General features: G+C 42.6%; 1 protein-coding gene across 1 annotated transcript; it reads left to right on the plus strand.

Annotated features, from left to right (window-relative positions):
• The first annotated feature begins 8,679 nt into the window (after positions 1–8,679).
• MED4 (mediator complex subunit 4) lies at positions 8,680–16,514 on the plus strand. The gene is made up of 8 exons (XM_086481947.1): positions 8,680–8,780; positions 10,811–10,877; positions 11,226–11,396; positions 11,784–11,841; positions 12,811–12,897; positions 13,694–13,825; positions 15,885–16,102; positions 16,245–16,514. Exons 1-7 carry the CDS (start codon positions 8,680–8,682, stop codon positions 16,055–16,057), a joined length of 789 nt encoding a protein of 262 aa, XP_086338073.1. The 3' UTR covers positions 16,058–16,102; positions 16,245–16,514.
• The last annotated feature ends 1,869 nt before the right edge of the window (positions 16,515–18,383 follow it).

Here is an 18,383-nt window from a genome sequence, read left to right on the forward strand (position 1 = left end):
CTGCAACAAACAGACACTAAAATAATGTAAAAAAGCAAAACTGAAGTCACTCTGCAAAAGTTTTAAGGTATAAAGATTTTTAAGTTTTAAGGGCAGAATTTATCAAAGTCTGAAAACTTTTTCTAACTGCTTATGTCAGAACAGAATTTCTGTATTTTTCCCTTGCATAAATAACCTGAAAACCCTGTATCAAGTTCCCCTCTTGTTTACAAAACTCTGTAGCATTAGGCTGCTATTTATAAAATCACTATTCCCTCCTTCAAATTCTTGTTTCTTGGCACATGTTTTCAGGCCAGGAAGAGGAAGAGAAGGAGAGCTGTGGACTTAGGATTTGATCTCTGGAGAGTCTGGCATGGTCCTCTCTTGTGCGGCTGCACCTTGCTACCTAGATTGTGTGTTTTGGTGAGAGAGAGGCAACTGTTTGTCTAGGAAAATGACAGAACTAAAGGCACTTGTGAATTCACAAGACAGGAGTTTTGTGTGGGTCCCTAACAAGCAAGGGAGACCTTTGCAAGGCATCTGATAGCCTGAGAGAAGTAGAAGTCCCATAGGGATAGGATAGCCTTTTCACAGACACAAAAGCAAGCTTGTTTATAAAATACCTACATTTTGTGAAAAATAAATTTTAAAACCTGCATTCCAAAACAGGTTGTGTGAGTTAACAGAATGAGAAGGCCTTAAGTCCCTAAAACAACACAGGACTTGTGGCTACATGTAGAACGCAGGTCTGGAATACCTGACAGTATGTTCCTTTCTTGGGGGTCTGGAAGAACATGGCATGGTTGTCTTTTGGCCTGAGTTTATTTTCCATGAAATGAAGGTGTGAAAAAGGGTGAGGCAAAAGGATAGGTTGGTGCGCACCCAAGGCTCACCCTGACATACCACAGACATGTTTCTGGACTTGGGCTACCGTGGAGGCAATCCTGGGTTCTGGAGTTTAGACATACCCCATTCTTTGCTTTTGTTGCAGAATGGTACAGCCAGTGCTGGCAGGGAAAGTACAGCACAGTGCTCTCTCCAGCACTCACAGCTAATCTATACTGGTCGTGAAGCGAGTTTAAGCTGTTGGGTGAATGTGGAAGGATACTCTCCTGTAACAGTGGAGTGGTTGTATCAGAAGTAATCCAGTTAGTCCATACAACTGCCCACAAGCCTATAAGCATCCTGCCTGCATCCGTGCTGGATGCAATTCCGTGCTTGAGGAAATGATCCAGGAACAGTAGAACTATACTGTATTTACAGGACAGAATATCATAGCTTGGAGGGGAGGGTATATAGAAGCACTTGGCAGAGTTACCAGCATCTAGAATAAATGTACTCGTGCAGCCCTAGCACAAATGTGTCCCCAAGTACTCCGTCCTGCAAGACTGGAATCTGCCAGGTACTATATACTCAGCCACAATCTACCAAACAGCTTAAGTATGTGCTTAATTGCAAGCAACGACTCCAACTCCAAAGCTTAAAGCTAAACACAGGGAGAGGCATGCTATTGAACTGCGGGCAAAAAGGCTCAGCACGTCACAAGGTCAACCCTTGGCAACACTGAACCTTAATTTCTTGAAGTAACATAATTGTTCATGTGTCTTGGAGGCCTGAATTTGGAAATGAGGGTGACTGTTATTTCAAGGTGTATGACTCAGGCCCTGAGGAACCAGAACAAAATCAGAGACGGGAGAATTAGAAGCACAAGGGATTCTGTGGAGGAAGAAGCAGACGACTGAGTAAGAGGGTTCCCTGGGGTGAACTCCACACTACCTGCAAATGTCTATAACTCACTGCTACGGCATCCTTTTCGTTGCTCACTTTATCACCAGATAATCTAAGTGCGATTTATGAAGCACCTGGGGACAAGAATTACATGCGATCCCAGCCTGGGACCTTCCCTCCCGTTGTAACAACTGCACCTCTTACAACAACATGTAAATTATTCTCCTCTCATGACAGTTTTCAGGGTCTGTAAAAATGTGACAGATTGTGCTCGTTGCTTTTCATATTCTGTATTCTACAGTGCATTTTGCATATATGTTTTATGTGCCCGAGTTCATGCCTAGAAAGCAGCTCTTAAAGCAATTTGCAGTACTAGCACTGCCACGTAACGTAGGAAGTTCTGACAAGCAGCTTGGATCTGAGCAAGATTCTGTGTCCTTGCAAGGCACAAGAGACAATTCCTGGCACAAGAAGCTTAGATTGAACAGGCAAAACACCCAGAATCATTTCAAAATGCCCTCGATATCAGCAGTACGAGTATTTTAATTACGTATCAACTCTTGACAGATTATTTTCATTGACTGCCACCTATCTAGCAGAAGGTGGCATGATAAGACTGCATGGCTTTTCATGACCTCCTGTCAATACTATGTTGCAGTTTGAGCTAAAAGGGAAAAGTGACACAAGTAAACATGAACTGTAGTTATGATTTGTCTACGGGAGGGAGGTTTGCTGCGAATTTGAGATGTGCTCCACAATTCTGCATTGAGAATGCTGCCGAATGGCTTCATCCATTTTGGAAGCTGATGAGGTAACTCTCTAAAGGCCTCTCTTGGCCACCTGAAAGCATCCACATAAGTCACTGATGAAGAATGACTGTTCAATGTGTGTTCAGTATCTTTATTTATAGGCGATAAAACTGTGGAAATAACCCCTCACCTGGCCCTACCACTAACCCTTGAACTGCTCACCTACAGACATAATAAATCTGCCAGCCCTTAAATGAAGAGCAGGGTTTCTTGCTGCATGATATGTTAATGTCCAAATAACTGTAACCATCCTCAAGTAGAGGTCCATGCATGTAATTGTACGGCCTGCTTCACACGGGACAGACTACTACTGAGTGTCTTTCCCAGGCTTAATAGCTATGAACTCTCCCCTCATTTCACATGGAACCAGCATTGTTAGTAGTTTGTTAGATTTCAGAATCTCCCATGGGATCCTACTTGGCTGCTGAGTACAAGTCATTCTGTAATTGCTTTTGGAATAGTTTACCATACTGTTTTCTCAGCTGCCAATAAAAGCTTGCCTCACTTCTCCCAAGACTCATCTTTCACAAGGAGTTTTACTTCTACCCATCTCCAACTGCTAGGAGAGAAAGCACTTTTTTTTTTCATTTTTGGTCTTGTAGGTTTCTAAATAAATCTTCCTTTTTATCTTCACCCTAGAACTCAGTGCTCACAGCTAATTTAAGCCAGCTACCTCTATTTCTGGCTGGTGTTCTGCTCTTCCTGAATCTCACGGGCAGAAGCTGATGTCAGCTGCAGGTATTTGAAAATCTGCCTGGAAGTTGCATTACTGTGAAGCAGGTGAAAATCTGAGCAGCATCTTGGAGATCAGGAGATGAGCTCACCCAGTTAAGAGACAGGTGACCTAGTCTAAATGGGACGAGATGACAGCTTTATCTTTAGCAGGCAATGGGGCACAACGAAAGGATGAGGGAGGTGTGGGAAGAGATTTGTCCTAAGTAAATTACAACTCCTGTCAGCCTAGCTGGAATTCAGCATGTGGGAGAGCAGGGACTGCTGCTGTCATCGCTGCCCTTGGATTTTTTTGTGAGGGGAAGTAAACAACTCTAAATTTCAGCCTGGCTTCTACAGAAGCTTGTGTGGGTGTCCCAGTAGTGTTTGGTAAACAGGTTACATCAGGAGCTGCAATGAAAATAAGATTTTTTTCCAAATAAACAAGTTTAACTTAATGAAGACTCAAAATTAGTATGTGTTGGGGGGTTACCCCAGGAGTCTCGTTATCCCTAATTGGATGTTTTATTTCATGAAGTAGTCAGCATTAACTTTGAGCATGGTGAGGGAAAAGACCTCATATTTAATTGCCCCCAAATTTTCCTTTATTCCTGGGAACACTTGGCAGGATTGTGAATATCTCTAGTGGCCAAGCTGTCAAACAAGCTTTCCCTTTTCAAAAGGCTTTTTTTCCCCCTCCCCTCACTATCCAGGGCCAGTTTTGATTCTCTCTCCCACTCAACACCTCCACAGGCAGCAGCGGTCCCAACAAGCCCTCCAGCAGCCATGACTGCTTTCTGCCTGGGTGACTTCCTGTCTTGAGGGCTCCGTGCCCAAATTTACACCAGCAGAAATCAGTGTAGCTCATGTTTAATATAGCTCAAAGCAGAGCTAATTTTGTGCTGGAACAGTCTGGAATTGCATACCAAACTCTGGTTTTGGCTGTATGTACTAGTGTTTCACACTTCTTCCACAAAAAAATAAGCTTTGGCTCATAGTATGATCTATTTTTACCTTATTGTTAACCTATTCTAGAATTACATTGGCTAAGCAAACTCACCTTTTTTTTTTGTTCTCATCTCATGCCTCTAAAGTCGCTATCCAACATAAGTGAGCAGGGAAATTAAGATTTCTTTTTAAACAGCAATAAGAAATGGATGATTTATCAGGTGCATTTAAAAATATTAATGGTGTAAAGACAGCTTGACAGATAAGGGATGATTATTCTCATCTCCACAGGCCAAAGTACAGCTGTGGCATCCTTCCAAGCAGTGCTCAAGATGTTTGATTCCTATTTTAGTTGATATTTGACAGAAAGGATTTTATTTTTGCATTATCTAGGGGAAGTGGAAATGAGTATTTGTTCTGTCCTTTTTCCTACTTGCTCTTCTGGCTTACCATCCTGCCTTTTTATTGATACTGTCTGCAATGTTTTGTTACACATGGTCAGACACCTGAGAGCCTTCAGGAGTTATGTATCTTCTGTAGTCAATATTTTCCCCTATTATTTTAAGGTGTGGTATACCGAACACTGACCAACTGAACACTTGATGTTTAGTGTCTGGAATGTATAAATAAGAAGACAGCTGAAGAGCACTGTAGCCTGGAAAAGATACAGACTGAAACTGAAACATGTATCTGCCTTGGGCTTCTTACATGAGGTTCTCTACAGCTCAACTTGCAAGTTCCAAAGTGATCCTCTAGTTCATGAAAAGGTAGCAACACCAGGAGTTAAGAAATTGCAATAGTATTGTGGAAGAAAAGGCTTTGTACTGGAAGAATCCTTGACCTGAATTTCACTTAAGTAGGAATAACAGTAGCATCCCTCTTTCCTTCCCCTGACCACATATTCCCTTGTATCTAGTGACCCAGCAATGGCTAGCCCTGAAGTCAACTGCTTTGATGAGCTCATCTGACAGAAAACAAATCCACCAGAAAAACGATGGGTTTCCATTGAACTTGTTTGCTCATCTGATTCATTCTGCAGTCTCACAGTCACTGGACCTCATGGAAGGGGGAGCAAGACAGAATACATGGCTGGAAAGAGATGGAGAAGACTGCACTTTTTGGCGTTAGTCCACAGTCATGCTAAATTAGTTGTGATGTGAAACCGCACTCTGAAGGCACGGTTCCATACGCTGAGGTTAGGGTTCACGCACTAACCCAGAAGGAAATGACACCCCCTGCCCCTCAAATTAAATATTCCTCAGTCTTGTTATTGAGTTGAAGTGGCTCACGAAAGCATATGGCAAACACCAAGGAGGATCTAAGGGAGGGTGAAAACCTGCAGTTGGGAGATAAGGACTTGGGAACATCTCTGCTTCTCAGAGTTGCTGAACTATTAGATCAGCTAGGCCGCTCATGGATCTGTCTTCAGGAGTCAAGTTTGCTCTGCAGATCATCACTTAAAGGCCCATTCTGGAAGAGACAAGACTCAACTGAACAGGATAAAATAAGCTATTTTTGCTTGTGCTAACAGGTTCTTAGTAATACACTCAGTATGCCACTGAAAAGACAATCTGAAATGAAAGAGCTTTGAAATGTCTAATGGTCTCATTGTGGATGGAAAGATACGTTCATGGCCATACAACCCAAAATGTTATCAGATTACTGAAAAAAATCAGGAACAATGCTTAGTTATTCAGGAGGGGCATGAGCTTTAAATAAGCAGTTTTGGCTCAAAACCAACCCAACTATGAAAAAAGTTTGGTCAGGGGAAAGAAGGCCAAAAGCACTGAAGAACTGAGGAAACAGAGGAACCAACAATGGGGAAACAGAAGCTCTGTTGTTTTGTCTGGGCAAGAGTTTCAGAAGTCTATTCAGCAAATTATCCTCTCAGTCTTCAAGCAATGGGCCCATGGGGCAAGTTTGGGGCGTGAGCCCATTTCACCCAGCCTTTCCCTTTGTCCTGCAGGAGACGACCCCTCTGACATAGTCGGAATGACTTTCTGTGCCTTGGCACAGGCAGGCATTCCCCAATGCCTCTGGTCTCACCCGGTCCTCCCACGGAGGAGCAGGAGCACAAGTAAGTCTCTGCCTATGCACCCGCACTTCCCAGCCACTGCTGCATCTCCAGGGCAAGGAGAGGGTTAGGACTGGGCAGTAGAAAGCAGATAGATGTCCAGGTTGCCTGGAAGAGGGGCAGCAGTTTGGGATGTGGGGATAGAAAGGAGGCTGCTCCAGTGAAGGACGGGTGGTATTGGCCTGGTTGAGTGGGAGAAGTACTGCTGTCAAGAAGAGAGAGAACAGGCTTCTGGACACAAGGAGAGGGAAAGATGAGCCTACAGGAACCTCCTATAACTGATACTCGCTCCTTGGCCTGTCAGTTTGGGTGTCCTCTTAATGCCACAAGCTTTTAGCTCTAGTGAAACTAGTATTATGGCCCTGAAATATATCAGAAGTACTTCAGGTCTAGATAATTCACATGTCAAAATGAGTATGAGGAAGAAAATGATTTAGCGGAAGGATTGCTTTGTTTTCAAAGTTGCTATTTCTTTCTGTTTATGCACACATACAGACACTCTAACAAATCAGTGAAGTGGATGCACAACCAGACAGCAGCACTGATTACATCTTTCCTTGAACAATATCAGGGAAATATGGGAGCGGGGGGGAAGCAAGCAAAAGTTATTTAAAGGGCAGAACTATTTGATGAGATTTTATCTGCTATGTAGTTTAAAGAGAATTCCCAAACTATCTATAATCAGAACATTGAGGGTTGTTGTATATTGTAAATGAATTTTATATAGCTCCTGTTGGCAGAGTTGTCTTCTTCTCAGGGTTGCCAAATCTCATTGCTTTATCACAATCTCATCATGCTCAATAGCTTATTTAAACCACAATTCAAAGACTCACTGACTAACGAGCTTCTTACCTTTTTTTTTTTTTTAAGTAAGTGTAAATTTCGCAGGGACATACTTATTGCGCAAGGTAAAAAGATAATCAGAGTAAATACCAGAAGAGTCATGGGATGTTATCATTCATCTAGTGCTTTCTCTAATCAGGAGAAGAGAATAGCTGTTTGCTGGCAGGTTTTGCAGCTCCTTGCTGACAGCAGAAGCATGTGGGGTCTGGGGACTCCCTGCTCTTCTATGGAAGTGCTTGCCCCGTTTATAAACCATGGCCCCAGATTAGCTTTCACTCCATTCTCCCTCATTTGCCCTCCACCCCGCCTTCTCCCTGTCTCTCCACATTACTGAAACTTTCATGAATATAAAAAATTCCACTGCTTTCACTGTGACCCCACCCAGAGCTAGAGGCCTGTTAACAGCACCAGCCCATACACAGCAACGTGGTTTTTTTTTTAAAAAAGTGGTTTTTTCATTATAGCTCAACTGCTGGCAGGATTTCAAACTGAAAGAGGGTAGATTTAGATTAGACATTAGGAAGAATTTCTTTACTGTGAGGGTGATGAGGCACTGGCACAGGTTGCCCAGAGAAGCTGTGGCTGCCCCCTCCCTGGCAGTGTTCAAGGCCAGGCTGGATGGGGTTTTGAGCAACCTGGTCTGGTGGAAGGTGTCCCTGCCCATGGCAGGGGGGTTGGAACTGGGTGATCTTTTAACAGTCAGTTCGAACCCAAACCATTCTGTGATGATTCTACGAAATTGCATCTGTTACCTGCCGCATCCCCGTGTGCAGACCTCTGTAATGGATGCAAAGCTGCCTTTACCGTAGCTCCACGGACAGACAGGTCTGCACAGGTCACTGCCAGCTCCTGGCATGTACGGGACAGCCAGCCCAGGTAAGAGCCCTCAGCGCTCTCTGATTTAAAGCTCTGGTTTTACATTTTGAGTATTAGACCCTTAACTTTCTTCAGCCATTAGTAAAGCACCATTTCATCCGCCATCTCATAAAAAGCACCTAAAGGATTTTTGGACATCAAGACTCTCAAAAATTGAGTTAAAAAACTTAAGGCGTAATTCAGTCGCAAGCCCTTTCTCTGCAGTTTGTTATCTGCGTCTCTAGCATACATCGGAATCTCATTTAGAGGCTCTTCCATGGAAAACCGGGGACTGGAAATACATTCAAAAGAGCAATAAGCGCAGACCCTTGTGTAACGACCCAGCTCCCGGAGAGGGCCCGCAAAAACACGCATCTGGCCTGGCCGAGGCAGACGTGACCTCCTTTCCCCCCACACCCACGGCTCTCCGCGCCGAGCACCGTTTCCCGCCCCCCCCCGCCCTCTCTCCCCCGGCCCAGCCCGGCCCGGCCCCTCCGCGCCTCTCAGCAGTCGTCACCCCTCAGCCCCTTCCCGCCCCCCGCGCGCGCCCCACGGGGGGGAGGGGCAGCAACCGCCCTCCCGGCTGCCGGGCGGCGCTGCGCATGCGCCTGCGCCTGCCGCCGGGCGGCTGCAGCTCGCACCTCCGCCGCCGGGGGCGCTGCGGGCCGCCCGCGCGGGCCTGGCGCCGCCGCCGGGACGTGGTTCTCGCTCGGGTCCGCGCCCGCGATCGTGATGGCGGCGGCGGCAGCAGCAGCAGCCGGGGGAGGTGGGGAGCGGAGCAGCACGCGGGACCGGCTCCTGGCAGCGCTGGAGGATCTGGAGCTCTTGGCCAGGTACCGCGCTCTTCCCCCGGCTCCCGGATGGGAGAGCCTCAGGCGGCGGCGGCGGGGAGCCGGGGTGGGGTGAAGGTGCTCGGCGCTGTACGGGCGCGGAGCCTCCTACGGGGGTGGCGAGAGGAGCGGGTGTCACCGGGGTTGGTCTGGGAGGGGGTTGGCTTGACCCGACGTCTCGCCGGGCTGCGGGGCGGGAGGAGGGCCCGGCCCGGCCCCGGGACAGGCGTTCTCCTGCTGCCCCCAGGCCGGTTCCTGCGGGAGCGGGGTGGGTGCTGCGCCGTGGGGCTCGGCCCGGTCCTGCGCTCTGCCCCGCAGCTCTCACCCGGGTAGGAAAGCATCGGCCGTACTTCATTTCTCGTTTTCAGAGCAGAAGGAGAGCTCCCTTACTCTTCCACTTGCATTTTTTTCTTGACTGCATTTCTTGTGAAATACGCACACGCTGATTTTAGGCTTTTTACTAGTTGTTAAAAATAATACTTAAGTCAGAAATTTGTGGATTTTGCATGACTTAAGCCGTTCTGGTCATTGCCTGTATTAGTGTTAAGCTCGGTCAAAAGTAGACTAAGCTCGTCCTCGGAGTGATATAAATGTTCAGATACTTGGTCCATGCTCTTGAGGCTGGACCGGTAACCCTCATGTCCACCATGCCCCTAACATTCTGTGATTCTGTGGAGGCCCAGCTGGCAGTGCGGTTAAACTGGTTCCTCCTCTCGAGGAGAACAGGAGGTTAAGAAAACTTTTTCAGAGGGAAGAACCCATGCTACCTATGTGGCTGGCTCACTGTATGATTACTGCTGGTAGAACAAGGAAAACGTATTGCATCAATTGCTCATGTTTCTGGTTAGGTTTTATTTTCAGATTTAGATTTTATTGTGACATATGGTTTGCTGGAGAACATGTGTTTTTTGAGGAAAACAAAACAAAACAGACCACTTGTTCTTTATCTAAACTTCTTTTTTGTTTGTTTTTAAATCTTGGGACTAATATTCTACCATAATGCATCCAGAGCAACCTTCAGTAGCATTTAGTGAGTCTTCCTGTTGATCAGCAAAGTGTTGCAGCACTGTGGCCTTTCACAGTCATGGTGCTGGATTGGTGGTAGGGGCAAAAATGGAGCAACGTGTCTAATCTGTAGCCTTTGTATATTTTCAAATCTGTGCCTGTGCATTATCTGGCTAACACAGGATAGAATTACAACTGTCCATGATATCAGCCTTGATGGTGGTAGTTGACTTACTTACAACAGATTTTTTTTTTTGCTGCTGCTCAGTGTTGATCAGGTGGAATAAAGCTTTAGTGATAATGACAAGCTGCTTTATTCTCTTTGTTTTAAATCATTTTAGTGTTCAGGAGTGACGAAGAGACATAGAGCAAGATGCTATTTAGAGCTTTACTGGTGGGGGGCTTTTTCAGACGTTTTGAAAAGTACTTGTTTCCATTTTAAGGTTCTGGCCCCACTGCTGTATTAGTCGTACATCCAGCTGAGCTGCTTGCACTGGACCAGCAAAGGATCAGTTGTGGAAATACTTGTTGTAAAAGTAGTTTCACAACAAACTTTTTGAGTGTTTGAAAGTGTAGACTTAATTGCTCTAAACCCAAGTGTGAAGCTTTCTCTGTTGGGGGAAAAACAGAGGAAAAGTAGAGAAGTAAAATAGTGAAGACAACTTTTGTGCCCTCTTGCAACAAAGGCTGTAGGAGTAGAGTATGAATGTGTTTCGTTGTGCCGTTTCTTCTCTCGGCTTCTGCTTGTGTTTTGCATAGTTTGGCAGGAACTTAGCACATTTTGTGAGTACAAATACACATGAGCACTTCATGAGCTCAAAGAACAAAGAAGAAAACAATGCTCCAATCTTGAGCCTATTCACAGAATTACTCTTAGTTGAGAAATCCCTTCTAGCACTGTACTATAAATTCTCAAATCTGTGAACATTTTTGTAGTGATATCAGTACTCTGACAATTTTGGGATGACTTGTTGTGATTTACAAATAATGCCGTAGAAAAATGTGCAAACGCAGAATTTTCCTTTCAGGGAACTAATTGAAATGTTGGCAATTTCAAGAAACCAGAAGCTTCCACAACCGGGAGAGGAGAGCCAGGTAAGCTGACTTTCAGAACTGTGTTTCTGTGGGTAAGCACAATGCTTTACTTCTAATTTTTTCCCTCCTTTCTTTCTTTCTCCCTTTGTCCTTGCCTATGCTCAGGCTAATGGTGATGATGAGGTTTTGGCCCCACTGCAATGGCATTCTTGATCCTCATGTTGTTTGTTTGTTCATTTGTTGTATGCTTCGTAGGCTGTTTCTGCAAACAGAGGAAGAAATTTTGTTTCATTTTTCGTGCAAACAGAAATACTTCTATGGATGTCACTTGCTCTTCTTTACAGCACGACTGAGAGCGTGTTGTTACTCTAGCTAAATTAAAAGTTCTACAAAACTCTTGTTCAATAGATCCTGGAACTGCTGATTCAGAGAGATGGAGAATTTCAAGAGCTAATGAAGTTGGCAGTTGATCAGGGGAAAATCCATCATGAAATGCAGCTTTTAGAAAAAGTAGTAGAAAAGAGGGATAATGATATTCAGCAGCTGCAGAAACAACTAAAAGAAGCAGAGCATATACTGGTAAGTTCATAACGATGTGTCTGCTTTTGAGCGTCTACTTGTGAGAAAGGTGGTTCTGAAGAAAGTGGTGTTGTGCAGTTTGAGAAGATTTAAATATTTAAAACTTTGTAAGAGCTTAGTGGTTTGTTTCTTCCTTTTTTTCGGTAGTCAAATACTGTTTAGTTATCGCGGTATTCAGTTTTGGTTTATAATGCTAATTTTCTTCCAAGCCTACTTTATTTCTATATATTTTGAAAATGTTCACTGAATAGTTTATTTCTTAAAATACAATTAAATGCAAGGGTTTATTCACAGAGCTGACTTTTATGTAGAAGTTTACAAATTAAAGATGCACTGAAGGTTTGGTTTAATTTGTTTCTTGGTTTTGGTTTTTTTTTTTTAAACCAGGCAACAGCTGTTTATCAAGCAAAGGAAAAGCTGAAATCAATTGAAAAGGCAAGAAAAGGTGAGTATCCTTGATTGTACATACTACGTAAATGCAGTTGTAAAGAAAGTTGCTAGTGTGCTCAAGTTAGGGTGTGGATTTTTTTTTTTTTTTTTAATTCCACCATCACAGGTTTTGGATGCTTTATGTGTAAACAAATTTCCATTTCATTATGAACCTATAACCATTTCGTCAGAATAAAGGCAGGAATGAATTACTTTTTGTGGCAAACGTATCTTAATATTAAACTCAAATTTAAGTGTCTCAACACTCTTCTTGGACTGATAATAGTATATGTGATTACCCAAGCGTCTCACCAAATTGCCTCAGTAGGTCTGCTGAGGAAAGGGAGAGAATGTTTGTGTGCTTGTGCATTGTATTTAAAAGACTGACTATCTGGTGATACTGGTTTGTATGTGTAGCAATTCATGCTGCTCTCTGGCGCTTACCAAGCTAAACTGACTTTTTATTTTGTGGGAGGCATTTTCTTGGTGGTGTTTTACAGAGTCTTTTATTGTTTTGTTATACGTCTTCCATCTAAAAACCCAAGGAATTTTATAATGTTTTTGTTACTGTAATACAGGCACTTATTTAGAAGGGCTGCTACATGCACGCTCTACAATTACTAAACAAACAAAAAAAATTTTTGACTACAGAAGATTCCATAGTAAAGCAGGTGCTGAAGTTTTCTTACAAATTGTGCCTGTCAAGTACACTGTTTAAGAGACTGGTTTGTGTTTTTCACAAGGTTGAAGAACTGTTGCCGTTGAAGGCGTACTGAACTTGTGGCTGTAAAATCAGTTCACTGATTTTACAAGCTCGTCCTTGCATAGTCAAAGAATCCTCTAAGCAGTCATTGCTTTTGAACCATGATCTTAATGTTTGACAAAATTACATTCCCAATCTTTTAGACATTAGTGTCCAATATTCTGAAATAATTGAGTGATGCAATCTCTTGAGAATATAGTAACTTTTCATCTGTTCTTCCAGGTGCCATTTCCTCTGAAGAAATTATTAAATATGCCCACCGGATCAGTGCTAGCAATGCTGTTTGTGCCCCTCTGACATGGGTGCCAGGTAACTATCATGTTTATGACAGTAGATTTTTTTTTTTTTTTTTTTTTAATAATAAAGCATGGTCAGTACCTGGTCTTATAATGCTTTTATGCGGTGAAAAACACTGGAGTTTATTGCAGTAACATTGTTTTCAGCTGTTATATCTAATATTTTCAACAAAAAAGGATATCCAAAGTCCTGTAGGCTTTATGTGCGTCTGCAAAAGGCTATTAAACTGCACGCTTCTGTTAACTGACCGGCCTCCTCTGCTCTCCTTTGTTTGCTCTTTTCCTCTGAATGTTGGCCCCAGTTATAAGTTAGAACCAAGTATGTTAAAGGCTTTTCCATGTGTTTGGTTCTGTTCCCTCCTGCCCCTTATACCATTCTTTTCAGGGCACGTTAGTGATCAGTGCAGTCAGAAGCAGGGCTTTCATTATGTCACGTTTCAATTTTGGAGCTATCCTCCTTGTTGAAAGTAGGAATGTGTTCTTTCCAATTCCTGTCCTTGCTGTTTAGCTATGAAGTAGCAGGGATAGCAAAGATATCTTCTAAACATTTTTTGTTTTGGTTTAGTTTTTTTTAAATGTGCTTTTTCTGCCAGGTTTGAATGAACAAAGAAAGTCTTAAGTGAAAGACGCAGACTTGGATTTTAACAGAACAGGTGTGATGCTCATTGCTGACCTAAGCAATCAGAGCATGGGGTTGGGTTTTTTTGGTCAGGAAAATAGGCACTGAAGAAAAAGTGAATGTCTGCAAGACAATTGTTAAATATTTAAAAACATTCCTTTGATTTTTTTTTTTTTCTTTTTTCTTAAAGGGGACCCACGTAGGCCATATCCTACAGATCTGGAAATGAGGAGTGGTCTCTTGGGTCAAATGAACAACCCATCCACCAATGGAGTTAATGGACACTTACCAGGGGATGCACTTGCAGCGGGCAGACTGCCAGGTAAGAGGAACTCAGCTTTTCTTTATTGCTTGTACAGTCATAGCAATTATACGTTTACCTTAGCAAAGGCAAATCAGAGATAAAATAATGAAAGCTATGGCTAACCTTGCCGAGCAGTGAAGATCTGGTAAATAAAATCAACGATTAGAAACCGCATAATTTTATTTTATTTGATGCTAAGTCATACTGCAGACACTACAACTAAGTCAGTATAAACAAAACTCACTCAGTTACCCTTCAATTCACTTATTTTAAGTTGCTGTGAATTAAGTGATACCAAATCATAGTAGAATGAAGCATTTTCAAAGCGAACTTTTCTTAACAATGATGACAGAAAGTATGGAATCGTGAAAACTGTTTTTGGGAGAAAAGAGGTTTACTGTCATCCCCTACCTTCCTTTAAGCTCTATGTAGCAAGACTGTTAGTTCTGGATTGAAAGGACATTTCAAAGGACAGCTGGTGAGGTAGTACCTTGAGTGTAGGAATCGAGCTTTTGTCCCTTAATTGCTTAGTGAAATAGGCACTTCCATTGACTTCAGTGGGATTCATGCTAAAATAGAATTTAGCAGTAAATTACAGTAACTGAATCAAGAATTCAGTGATTCTGTACCTGTGCAGCATTAATCTATCATGGTTAGATTAAATTGTGGAGAAATCCTTAGTCTGAATTCATAGGAGATCTGTAACAGTTCTTACCTGTCTGTTAAGCCACTTGCAGGTGTTATGGAAAGCTTGTTTTCAAAAATTATACTGAATGTATTAAAAAACCTGTATCATGACTCTGTTGGAGAAATAGTAAACTTGGGTTTTGTGTTTCTGATCATCTGTCTAATCCTATTGTCACCTCTTAGGAGGTGGGTCAGATTTGTACAGCTACGTGGTGTATCTGGTATTAGGAGGCTGTGGCTATGGTTCATGTGTGCAATTTCAGGTGTTCGTAGACTTAAAGATCAGAAGCTACTACGTGTGTGCAGTCTGTGTGCTTCTGAGTTAGGCAGCACCTGAGTGAGAGTAAATCTACCATATATGACCCCCTGCTTAGACAGTGCCTTCTCTTTCTGTACCCAGTCTCCCACGTGGATGGGCTTTTGTTCACTTCTGACTCTGCCTGATTTTTAATTCTTGCTGTAAGCAGGAGATAGCTGTTTTCTTCTGTGGAATAGACTTAGCTACAGTGCCTGGTAGTAAGTGGAGAAGAACTGAAGCGCAGCAGTAGGAGCAGGAATTAGAAGGAAGGGAGCAGAAATGACGTATAGATGTATACTGCAGCTTTGAAATGGGAGCCATTTTGGGGGCAAGGAAGGGACAGACTAGGAAATATTGTGGGAGGAGGGTGGGTTGGTAGGGAGTACAGTATGAGATGGCTTTGGAAGTAGGAGAAGAAACTGCGAAAGCTGAGAGAAGTCCTGATGATCTTAGAGGTCTTTTCCAACCTTAATGATTCAACGATTCTAAGTCAGAGGCAACTGAGACTGGCCTGGCTGGGGCATGGTGGGGCATTCCCACCTCAAGTATCTGTGGCCCTGGTTTTGTAGTAGAACACTCTTCTCCTTTGCACTCAAGGCACCATATTTGCTGTTGGAAAAATGATAACCAAGGTGTTTCAGCCAAATTTGGATAAAATCTTTTATTCTGAATTTCTATAGTCGACCTTAAGGGTTTTTTTTCGATCTAATGTTTTAACGTGTTTTGCGTACTGATGGAGGGTGACCATTTTCATTACTGCCAGCGGCTGTGAATGTTAAAAGTCAGTTCAAACTGTGCTTTGAGGGTGAAAAGTTCTGTATGAACGTATACTGTTCTGAAGCAGAGTGGTGAGAGATCAAGAACCATCTATGTAAATGGGCCTCTGTGGCAGAGTAAGCTTTTACAGTGAAAGCATGGCTCCATCGTGAGATGTTTTTCAGCTGTTACTGGAGGGTTTTAATCTCTCCAGAGTTCAGGAAGGATTTTAAGAATTGGTTTAATTTTAAATTTGAGTTCTAGTTGAGCTCTCTTGTTGAGTTTCTTGATACACAAAGCTGATAGTTTAATTGATTGATTGCCCCTTTTTTCCAGACGTGCTCGCTCCTCAGTATCCTTGGCAGTCAAGTGATATGTCAATGAACATGCTACCTCCTAATCATAGTAATGACTTCATGTTGGAGCCTCCAGGACACAATAAAGAGAATGAAGATGATGTAGAAGTTATGTCAACAGACTCCTCAAGCAGCAGCAGTGACTCAGACTAGGTACAAGAGGGGCAGTATCCTTAGTAGACCTTTCCTGTGGTGAAGGTAGGTTGGATGCTGTTTGGCACACACTGCAATACCCTTTTGTTTTGCTGGTGGCCCTGTGTAGGGAGAAGGTAACAGCTGGCTCAGAAATAGGGTGACATTTAAAACTTCAGAATTTTTTTTTTTTTTTTTTTTCAATTAGGTGTTCAAGTAAAATGACTGGGAGCTTTCTGCTGGAGGAGAGATGTCAAATTTCCAGTGATTATGTAAATGTGTGAATGTGTCCGTTTGCAAGAGGTGCGTGTATATATATATATATTTACTATACATTAGATGACAAAAATTCCTGGGAAAAAAGGTGTAAGGGGAATCTCCTTGTATGTTTCTTAGTAACTTTACTCTTTTGATGATAGCCTTTTCTATGGCACAGAAATGAGACATGAAATTTGTAATTTTAATACCTTTTTTTGTTACTGCCTAAATCCATGTTCTTGATCATCTTGTGTGTGCCGAGAACAAAAATATGGCAATAAGATGTAATAAAAGTTTGTAATTATTGTAATATAAAATTAATGATTTGTCATAAATAAACTCAGCTTTGATGTAACTTTACGTTTCATTTTGCAAACTTAAATCCTAGATGAGTTATTGTGTAATTTCAGTAGTCAGCACATTTTATCCCAGTATGTGGTTGAATTCTGATTGAGTTTCAGAAGTTTGTACTCCGTTTTCCCCTTTGCAAAATGCCAGGTGAGTACTAGAAGCAGCTGAGGACTCAGGAACTGAAAGTCTGTCCTTTTCAGCTGAGCTTTTTCAGGTACAGGTGTAACTGGGCAGGCCCTGAGGCAGTGATGTAGGCTGCCCATTCGCAAGGCTTCGCCAACATTTGGGTTGAGCATCCTGGGACCCTGGAGGTGACACGCTTTGGGGCACGCTGCGGGTTCAGCTCCTTTCAGTTCAAAGTGCTCATGGATTCTTTGTTCTTGTCGCCTATAATTTTTTCAGTTCTTTGAACCTACTAATTTGCTTCAGCAGTTGCATTTCCTGCCTCTTTCGTCTTCCCAGAGGCACTTCCCTTGGCTTTCCCTTCCTTGTTCCATATTGCTTGAGGACTCATTTTATGACAGCTATTTTTCTCTTTAGTTTTCTGATCTGATCAGAGGATTACTTACGTGAACTGTTGCTCATGGCACTTACAGGTTCCTGCCCTGCAATGAGGCGTCCTGAAGCACAGATCCAAATTCTCTCCGCTTTTCCATTTTGTAGATTCCTCGCAGGAAGTATCTGATAAATCCGGTCCTTCCTCATTTGCCCAGACAATCTTCCAAATATTGCTGTCAGTAACACTGCTATGCACGACCAACATGGGTACAAGTCCTATAAGGAGGTAGAAATGGAAAGGACACATAATGCGGGGTGATGTTGTTTGTTTTAAAAGAGCAATGGGGAATTTGGTTTTGTCTCAGCTGTTCCTTTTGGAAGTAATTTCAGAGTTATTAAAATTTCACCTCTATTTTTGAGTCTAAAGTTATTCATATCCATGTATATATATTAACTTTTATTCAGTATCAGCTTTTCCTCCTTGGTGCTTACCCCCAGTATCTTTGTAGAGAACAGTATTTCCTCTTTAATTCATGTTAATCCCCATACACCTGGCCTCTCTGTCATCCTAGTTACCCTTGCCTATACCTGTTCTAGTTTATGTTGTTTTTTCTTGAACATGTGTGATCAGAATCATTTTCTGATATTGCAATATTTGCAGCGATTTGATTTGCAATATTGCAAAATGCAGTTTCTTAATGCTTGGTACCCTGGGATGTTTTCTTCCCTAAATGCGCCTCCCTTAACATGTTTTATGATGCACCCACAGCTCACTAGTCTCTTTTGTCTTCTCATTTATAAGGACGTTCTTTTCGTGGAATGAAATACAAATAGAGATAATTAATAGTCACGGGAAGTGTAATGTAGTCTGCCCCAAACTGTTACGTGGCTATATCATGTGGTTCACTAACTGAAATGTGGAGGTGGGTGATTGTTTCCAGACAGAAGACTGAATGGAAGCAATGACCACATCTTTTTCGGAGTGTTTGCTGGTCTGTTAAAGGGTTAAATGGGGCTGATGGGGTACATCTAAGAAACAGGTAAGATGAGAGCTCTGCCCACTAAGCATAAAATCAGACTTTGGGTATAAGATGCATCCGAACCAGTTTTTTTTACATCAGTGCTCCAAATGATAGACTGTTCAGGAGTATTTTTCTCAATGCTGGATAACTATAATGCCATTTTAGATGAATTCTATTACAAGCAGTTTAGCAAAGCACAGTTTTAATTGCGTGTTCTG

This window comes from Leptosomus discolor, chromosome 1 (genome assembly GCF_034619465.1).
Source record: "Leptosomus discolor isolate bLepDis1 chromosome 1, bLepDis1.hap2, whole genome shotgun sequence".
NCBI lineage: Eukaryota > Metazoa > Chordata > Aves > Leptosomiformes > Leptosomidae > Leptosomus > Leptosomus discolor.